The sequence below is a fragment of the Polyodon spathula genome, chromosome 2, assembly GCF_017654505.1.
Source record: "Polyodon spathula isolate WHYD16114869_AA chromosome 2, ASM1765450v1, whole genome shotgun sequence".
NCBI classification, from domain to species: Eukaryota; Metazoa; Chordata; class Actinopteri; order Acipenseriformes; family Polyodontidae; genus Polyodon; species Polyodon spathula.
In genome coordinates this window covers 16,989,998-16,999,549 of record NC_054535.1, presented here as the reverse complement: position 1 = coordinate 16,999,549, position 9,552 = coordinate 16,989,998, and the positions used below count along the sequence as shown (strand labels likewise).

Sequence of the window (9,552 nt, the reverse complement as noted above, 5' to 3'; positions counted from 1 at the left end):
CATTTATATGCCACTTTATAAGCACAAATGTGCCCCATGCCTCACAACTTACCACAGTACAACCCAACACCTTCTCATGTGTTGTTGCATAGTGTTTGCATCCATGTTGTCAAAATCCAAATGTAAAACAAAGTTCACGGTCCCTCCACGAGTAGCTGATTCACATTTTGCAGGATGTTTATATAGAGTTTTTTTTATGTTCTACATTATTGCCAATGACATTACGACTGTGTGAGACCACTGCTAGCAAAATCAGACCTGTAGATGCCACACACACAGCCTTTATAATGTGAAATAGGAAGGGTGATTTAAGTTATGTTTCTTGGTTGTTCATGCCATGCATGCAGTAAGTGGAATGTGGTTCCCTGTTGCTACGAATACAGTTCTTGTCTGGCTGGCTGTATTTTGAGTAAATATAAAGTTTAGTATCACCTGATTTTAGTAGAGCTATTTCTGTGTTTGTTATTAGCAGCTGGACGTCTGCACCAACCTGGTGCTGCTGGATCAGCTCATGATGGATCTCCGTGCCAACTTGCAGGCAAGTCTCAGTTTATTAGATTACACATTACATTGGACCACAAATATTTCTGAACATTATTAGACCCTCACCGCTGCTGCAGACGTTAACTTGAGCAATGAGCATCTGTGTGGTTAAAGATGTAGTGATAGATGCACATTCCGAAAAGCTGACTTTATTAAAGAAGTAGTATGACTGGCTAGGCATTTAACTTATTTTTTGGAAGGGGAACATATGCTGGGAAAAGGTGGTACTAGAGAATCTGCCTTCTCCCCCATAGTCACTACTGCCTGCCTAGCGTGGGAGATCTAACACTCACATAACCAGGGCAGAAGAAACTCCCACACACTACCCTGCCACCCCTGTAGGGGGAACTGATATACATTAGTAAATCCACTGTGGCTTCCTTTTCAAAGACGTGTATCTCAGAAATCATTTAAGATATAGATTTCCTAATTTCACTGTTTATATAAAATGTAACAGTACCCTTCACTTCGAATATTGTCTCCAGATTTACTACACATCTGTATTGTGTGGTTCTCTGTCAAGTTCTATTACAGGCGTTGCCCAGTAAAAATGAACTTGCTAGATGTGAAATATGTTGCATTGCCAATCCAATCGGCAGCCTCCCCAGCAATCTATGTCACGATTACAAGTTTGAATCCCTAGCTGGGAATTGTAAAGGGCAGCAAACTAAACTTAAGATATATCACTTAATTATGCTTTTCATATAGATAGATAGATAGATATGAGCAAAGATGGGAAATCCCTTGATTTGCTTAACCTTTTTATTTCATTAATTTGTTCTAAAGTTGCCTCTGTAAGCAGAAGGGATTCCAATTCAGTGCAGTTTAATGTTAAACTATGAAGCAGGAAAGGCAAGTAGGAGCATGTGCTTTCGGTTCACAGGCAGTTAGCAACATTCATACATGCTGGTTAGGCAGGTACCAGCAAGATGTCTGTCTGCCTTTCAGACATGTAAGAACAAGTCAGACAAGTTCTGACTGCTGGAGCTGCCACTGAAACAGGTAGGAACATGCAGAGTTGCCTCAAAGACATGCAGGGACTTGTACAAAACATCAGTCTACTTGCAAATATTTACCAAGATATGAGTACTCCTTAAATGAAGCCAATAGAATCAACATAAAATACCCAGACACCTACTAATATATTCAACCTGATTTACAGTAAATAGTTAGATTATTTAAAACAGTCTTGAGCTATAGTCCGGAAATGTTGTTCTCTCAAATTCCTACTCAGCTCACCAATTTAACCGTTCAGCACTTGAAAAGTTATTCCCAAATTACATTTGAAATTGACTGTTTGCAGATGCAAGGCTTGTGGCAGTTGTTCTATAACATGGAGCTTGGTCTGATGACAGTTTTGGCAGGTAAGAAAGCCTTCCGTAGCACATAAATCACAATGTTTCTGAGCATTTTGGAAGGTGTATTTCTTGGCGTTCACTTTTATTAACATTCACAAAGCTGAGGTACAGATGGGCTTGACACAATGACTGATCTTAATGGTTCCATAATGTGGATGTTCAGAAGAAAGTTGATTTTTTTAAAGCATTAGCATAGTTGAATTTTTAATGTGATGCACAACCAACATTATAGAAACTAGTATAAAGGCTTTGATTAACTTTGATAACTGTGGATGCTTTTCATTTACTGGTAGAAGCTTTTACTAAATAACTAATTGTGAATGGAATAACTTTTTTTATATTTATTTGGTGTATTATTAAAGTGATATAATCTATTACCTTTTTTTTTTTTTTTTTTTTTTTTGCAGCAATGGAAAATCACAGAATACATGTGGACAAGGATGCCCTTAAAAGAACATCTGATCTCTTAGGGGTATGGTAATAAGCATTCTTAGGGCATATATTAATAGACCTAAAAATATGCAGTAAAACCTTGGTGAACAATTTGAGACATCACAAAAAATATTTTTGTGATTGAGAAGCTCCAAGGTTCTAATCAGCTTGAAACTCACAGAAAAAATAGCTGTCAGTTAAATTCCAGAAGATTAGTCCTGGTGCCGTGTCTATGAAAATGAAAATCTGTAAAAACTGTAAAAAGCAGAATTGATTGAGTGGAGAAATACATTAAAAAAAAAAATGTCATTAGACTGTTTTATGTGCCATGAATGTAATAAATGGATGAATGTGATGTATGTGAAAGTTATTGCTTTCCGCACCTGTCTTCAATTCCTTATTTAAACGAGACCCACAAAGTTGGAAGCATTCCCCGGTCCAACCGTTACATAAATCTAGAGACGCGAATCACATCTGTAATTTATGTCGCGGTCTTCATCAATTTCTGGAAGAGTGTGCTGGCTCGTTGGAGCTCTATCCACTTAAAGATAGAGTTAGTTAGTTTGCTGTCATTCTGGTAAGTTGGCTCTGCATGGTACAGCACGTTTACATAAGCTGAAAGCTTTCTGTGGGGGATTTAAACCTGATTACTTCGAGTTTAAGGTTAGAACATTCTGTATTGACAGGACACACTGTACAAGAGAACAGTAAAAGGCCTAATTTTCTTGTCCTGATTATACTGTTTGGTTGTTGTGACGTAATCATGGTTAGCAAATCAACAAAGAAGTATGTCAAAAAAAGTAGTATGTAGCACCTGATGCTATACTGCTCAAATTATTGGCCAGGACTTTTTTTTTTTTGCAAAGCAATGTCCAGTCTCTCATGTTTTTACTTCCAATAATGGAGAGAAAAGGCATTTTTGCTGTTTTACAAATCCTAGTTACAATTCAATACAGAGTAAAATATACATGTTCTTTATGGCCAATGTGGTGTAAGCCAGAAGAATATGTTGTGTGTTTGCAGACGAAGCTGAAACAGCTGGAGCAGGAGGCACACAAAGCGGCTGGGCAGCAGTTCCTTGTGACCAGCAGCAATCAGCTCCGTCTGGTAGGTGTCCATGCCATGTCTTTGTGGCTTACAAACAAACTGTGAACATAATCTGTTCAGAAAGCTTAACAATGAAACACTGGAGTGAGCAGACACCACGAAGGGGAGGTTGTATGGTTCTATAAATCCTCCTGGATTATGTCTTCAAATGTTAATATGTCACTAACCATTTTAGATTAAAGCTCCATATTTTCAGTGTTTTGGAGACCATTTTGGCAAAGTCTAATGCTCGCTTTCCCTTTGGCTACCTTATTGCTGTCATGTCACATTTTGGTTTTTCGATACATAATTGTATTCTGTGATTCTGTAGGTCAAGTTAGACCATGGATATAGGTTCTGGAGCTGCCCAGTCAAAATTAATTTCTTGAAATGACCGGATAGGGCTTCTGTTTCAGGTATATTGACACATACCATTCATGTGCAAACAATACGTTATGCCTCTGGGGTGGTTGGTTTTTGTTCATAAAAAACACACCTCCAGTGTGAAAGGGATTACTGCAGTTTAAATGCGATTTCCAATAAAACTAACAAAAAATATTAAAATAGCTTTTTACGATACATGTACAGGGCAGGGAAAAGTTTTCATCCCTGAGACAGAATAATTAAATCCCAGAGAAGCGTGCCTGTATTTGTCTGTTTTTAAAGTTCTTGTTTTATTGAACAATTATGCCATTCCTGTCCTAGGTTCTGTTTGAGAAGCTTCGCTTGCATGAACTGTGTGAAAACAAGAAACTCCCAAAGACAGTCCTGAAGCAGCATCACTCAACCTCCGAAGTAGTGGTGTGTTTGTATTACAGCTTTACTGGAGTTAGGACACCTGAAGCTTGAGAAGCTATGAGTAGGAGTAAAAGATAAGAGTTTCTCAAACAGTCCATGGTCTGAAGGGCACAGTACATGAAAACCATGTTCTATTGTAGTAACAGTCAAAAAAGGTCCTCTAATGCAGGGGTTCACAAACTATCATGGCACATGGTCCTCCCCACCACCTCTCAGTAACATTAGGTATCCATACCAAGGATCCCTACCCAGTGAACCAAGACAAATGTGAAAGTTTGATCTCCTTACAATCCCCTCTATCTGTTGTATAATTTGTGCACAGCCAAGGATATTAAGTGTTATTTTCTTGAAAATGCCAAGCAGCCCCTAACTGCAGTGTTCTTTCTTGATCCTTCTTGCTTAGGGAGCATAACTTTGTCATTTGGGAGAAACTTGCTATCTGTGTACATGTGTAGTTTAGAAAGTGATGTGATCACACTAATATAGTTGGATGTACAGTAGGTGGGAACACAGGGCTGGCTTCCTACTGATTTTCCAAGAACACATATGAGCAACAGAAACAAGCATGTAGGCTTTGATCAAGTAGTCACAGGGCGGATAGGCGCCCAACTGCTAATTTAATGCATTTAAAGTGACTTCACTGTTTCTTGCAGTTTTGTTCCTATGTTGGCTCAGATTGATAAATTCAGTGTTGGAAATGATGTAGCTGCTAAACACCCTGTAATGCTTTTATTGTGAAGTTGCTAATTTATATTTTGTCACACTTGCTATACTATATGTGCCTTTAAAAAGATAAATCGACAATCTAGGGAAATGCTTGTTTCTAGGTGTGACAGGATAGCCAAGGTGGTGACTTCAGGCCAGGAAGCAGTACAACAAAGGCAGGAATGCAGGGCAAAAACTGTGGCTGCGCAGTATATTTATTGAGTAAATCAAAAACAATAAAATAAAAGACTTTCAAAACACAAAGAAACAGGCACAATGGCCAAAACAAACACAAACGAGTACCTGTACATAACACAACGGTAGCAATCCTCTCTCTTTCTCCACATGTCTCTCCTACAATCACTCCTACACTCTCCACATGCTCTGAGAGTGAGATCTTATATAGCAGGTAGTCAGGAGCTAATGAGACAATTTAGCGATCATTTATCTCCTAACCACGTGCATTTCACACTTGAAGGCAGAGAGGAAGTTAACCCTCTCCCCGCCGAATCAACACAATATCAAATAGCGGACAGCTTTTGTCCACCTGCATATAAACAAACTCAAAACCCAGTATCTACAACCCACCACCACATACACATCCACCCACAACCAAACCCCAATACTAATTGCAATTACAAACATAATAACAACAGACACAACGTAAAGCCAAAACAGTAATATTCAAAAAAATAATAATGCCCAGCACACATATGCATTTCCTTTTTAAATAGTAAACATAATAACTTTAAATCAGCAGGGCTTTGCCCTGCCACCTCTTTATTTGCATGGCTTTTCTGCCCTGCCACAGTAGGTTTAAAACTTTGTCAGCCTGTATTGTTTGAGATGGCTTTCAGGGCATTCTTTACTTATTTATAAATACTAGCTGCCCTGTCCTTGGTGCTGAACTAAGCTTCCTTCACAATGTCACCCTGGGTGTTATCTGCGTCTTGTAGGCACGGCTGTCAATGGTGCTGAGTAACACATTGGCTTTGTTACAGTGCTGTATATGAAATTGAATGCTACAGTAGTTACTCTAGTCTGGTGGCGTTATATAGCACCATATGAACGTCAAGTGTGCCGTTATTACACCTAGAGCTGCTTCAAATTTCATTTTATTTATCATCCCTTTCTCCTTAACTTTTTATGGTGTTTATAAGCATTCTGAGTGGTTTGGCCTTCAGTTGCTCCAGTAGTTAATTTGAATCATGTTTTCGCTATCAGGGTCCACATAGCATTGTCCCTGTGTGTAGAATCAAAGTTACATGGTGCAGTGAACTTGGCCAGGCTGCATCTTGTTCATTGAAGTTACTTACCATGTTAAACTACTGACTAAATGGACAGATCTTAAATTAATCTTGTGTGAATTTATAGTAACTGGAAACTGGGGATATTGTAGAGTGTCTGCTGTATTTGTCATTCTCTACATCCATGCATAGTGGATGTAGGTCATGGTTGTCTGGTCTGCTTTATTATGACAACCTTAATTCTGTATTAACAGCTGTGGCTGGGAAGTGTGTTATCTTTGGTACAGTCACCTTATCTTTCTGTTTCTCAGTTAATGCAGTTACAAGACCTTCACCCACTGCCCAAGATTATCTTAGAATATAGACAGGTAATTTCTCTCACTGTAACACACACTGAATTTTTACTTGTTAAAATATTACATTGATTTGTTTGTTTTGTCATTATTTTGTCATCCATAGCTGTTATAGCAAAAGCAATAGTGCTCAATTTAGAAATACTGAAAGGTAATAAATTAATTGACAAACGTTTGGACTCATCGAATATATTACGTTTCTACTTTAGCATTGCTGAACTGTTGTTATGTTGCCTGGTCAAACATAATAATCAAGCACAATGCTGCTATTGTTTCTGTCGTCATCTTTTAGGTAAAATATCCGTAATACTAAAAGGAAAAACACACCAGGACTTATTAAGCCAGGGCAAAAGCGAATTTCAGAAATACATTAAAGAAAGAAATTAGTTGCAGATAGGAGCACTTTAACTATTGCTGTGGTAGTCATTTTTTTCTTTTGTTGCTGCAAGTTTCATGCTATTAAATGTTTTTAATAAATAAATAAAATCAGACAGTTATTGCTAAGTAAGGTCAAAAATGTAATTAGCATCCTGAATATTTTAGCTGAACTTATCACTGGTTTTGCAGCCTGATTATCACTAGTCTTGGACTTCCTGACATCCTTCTCTAAAGTAATATTCGGAAGTCCACGAGGAGTGCTAATCAGGGTCTGTGAAGATTGCTACTTACGGGGTTTTTTAGGGGGGGGGGGTTAGGTTCTCACACCTAATGCCACCTTCTGTTAGATTTGTGTTATACAAGAAAATAAAATCACATTTTTTTTTTTTTTTTTAGGTTCATAAGATAAAGTCAACTTACGTGGATGGAATAATGTCCTGTATGAAGAAGGTATATTGCACGCAGTTATTTTAACTATATACAAGGACTGGACAAGACAATTGACAAGCTTGCATGGTGTCTAAAATTTTCAGAAGCATAACATTAGTAATTACCTGGGGTAGTTGAATTCCTCCTGGGGTAGTTGGAGTGGAAATATGCAGCAAAGACTATTCTCCATATGGGCTCATAGACTGAAAACTTGAGGCTGTTAAAACATCAGTTCCTTGAGCAGTCCGCTCACAAGGGCTTACTGTTGGTACTCACTCTATCAGGCCTTTCACACCAGCTGTAGAGACCATTTTCATACCTTTTGGTCATTGCTTGTATAATTGTACCAAAATACTGCTAATTGTACTTTGTTCGCTCTGCAATACTTTCTTTTTCAAAGTATTGGCAACACAGCTTCTCTTACCCCATAGAGTTCACTTAAACTGTTTGAGAATTTTTCCTGTAGATATTTATTCATCTGTTTTTTGTTTTGTTTTTGTTTGTCTATAAGAAATTTAATTTATGGTTTTCTTCAAAACTGCCATCTCAATAAAAAAAAAAAAAAAAAAGATGTAAGCAGCATCTCACAGAGTAACTAATCCTTTTACAATCCCAAATAAATAGACTTATTTTGAAGATTAAAAAAGATTTTTAGACGTGTGAACAGTGAAATAGTCTGGGGCTGTTTTTATTTATTTCATGCAGCTTTCCTTATTTTTTCATGTAAATGTTTTTTTTTTTTTTCATCCTGCTGAAATAAAGAACAGCTCATAAATCATTTATGACAGTCTAATCTCACTTTTTATATTGAATTTTCCCAGAGCTATATTTCTTCTACGTGGAACCAGACTGGCACTGTGAGTGGCAGGCTTTCGGCCAAGCATCCTGTGAGTAATTATGCACCATAATATGTATGTTCCATGTTGTGCGCTGTGGAACAATGAAACGAGTTTGAAACAAGTTTAACTATGAGCCTCTGTCTTGCATTTCAAAACCTTTGTGTTTGAAGTTTTGTGTTACCAAGTTTTAGTATAAAATAAATTGAATTGGAAGTAGAACTGCCTGACAGTAGTGTAATATTAATATACATTATACATTATGCTATTAATCCCGTGTGTGTGTATATATATATATATATATACACTGTAACTCAAAATGTTACCATATTGAGGATATTTAGGTCTCTACATTATTGAGACAGTTGTATTATCATGCAGCTGCCTGTGCAGTACATGGGATCTCGAGAGGGTATTGTCTTACTGCTGTTTCAACCATCTCTGGGCGTATAAATGACATGGGCACCACAGTACAACTATTAACAACTACTTCTTTATCATTGCATTGTAAGTGAAGCTCTTGCATGTGAACATCCAACTGAAACAGCAGGGAGTTGAAATTGCTGCATGACAGTATGAAAACAAATCCAGAAAACCTGCAGTTCAGTAACAATCACATCCTTATCTTTGGCAGAGGTTATAAAAGACAAGTGCTGCTGTCGAGGCAAAAGGTGTAGCAGGAGAGAGGGTTAACAATTCAGTATGTAGTGCCACGACTGTGATTTTCACCCTTGTTTTGAACTGCATAAACAAACATAGAAATGAAAAATGTGCTAAAGGCTTTGCTTGTGAAAGCAGCTGTATTAATGTTCACAGTGCATTAAGAATGAGTGACTGTGGGTAGAAAGGAAGCACAGTCACATAGGCTACCACATGTCAGGCTCAAAGTAATGGAAGTAGGGCTGCATGTGTACTAGGATGGTATGTCCTCTTACACACTGTTTCCACTGACTACTGCGTGAGATTTTAAGTGTTGCTTTGCAATGCTAGCGGTGTAATGCTTAATTTAAAATTGATGAATTGATATACATTAATTAATACAAATCTGAGATAACAATTATTTGACCATGGTTTGTATATAGTGTACACTTCTTATACCCCACTGGGGATGCATATGAATGAAGGAGTATAGGAGCATGGAGTGTTGCCTGTATAGTATCTGTGTAGTACCTAGAGCACAACTTTTTCAAATTGTGATTACGCTTGTTAAGGACCTTCTATGTCACAAGTTTTTGAGAATTGGAATCAGATTATATATATATATATATATATATATATATATATATATATATATATATATATATATATATATATATATAGTCACCTTTTTGCTCGCCACACAGGCTCTCACGGGTTCTTCTCCCTTCTGAATCACGACCCAACACAC

At 37.5% G+C, this 9,552-nt stretch overlaps 1 protein-coding gene across 1 annotated transcript in view; it reads left to right on the top strand.

Moving 5' to 3' along the window:
• The first annotated feature begins 1,846 nt into the window (after nucleotides 1–1,846).
• The window catches only part of LOC121330813 (DNA polymerase nu-like), a 98,017-nt gene continuing 90,311 nt past the window's right edge, over nucleotides 1,847–9,552 (top strand). Inside the window, exons 1-7 of the mRNA XM_041277635.1 lie at nucleotides 1,847–1,907; nucleotides 2,309–2,373; nucleotides 3,357–3,440; nucleotides 4,125–4,220; nucleotides 6,481–6,537; nucleotides 7,297–7,350; nucleotides 8,151–8,216. Of these exons, the coding sequence (XP_041133569.1) occupies nucleotides 1,847–1,907; nucleotides 2,309–2,373; nucleotides 3,357–3,440; nucleotides 4,125–4,220; nucleotides 6,481–6,537; nucleotides 7,297–7,350; nucleotides 8,151–8,216 (483 nt within the window). The remainder of the gene's footprint in view (nucleotides 1,908–2,308; nucleotides 2,374–3,356; nucleotides 3,441–4,124; nucleotides 4,221–6,480; nucleotides 6,538–7,296; nucleotides 7,351–8,150; nucleotides 8,217–9,552) is intronic.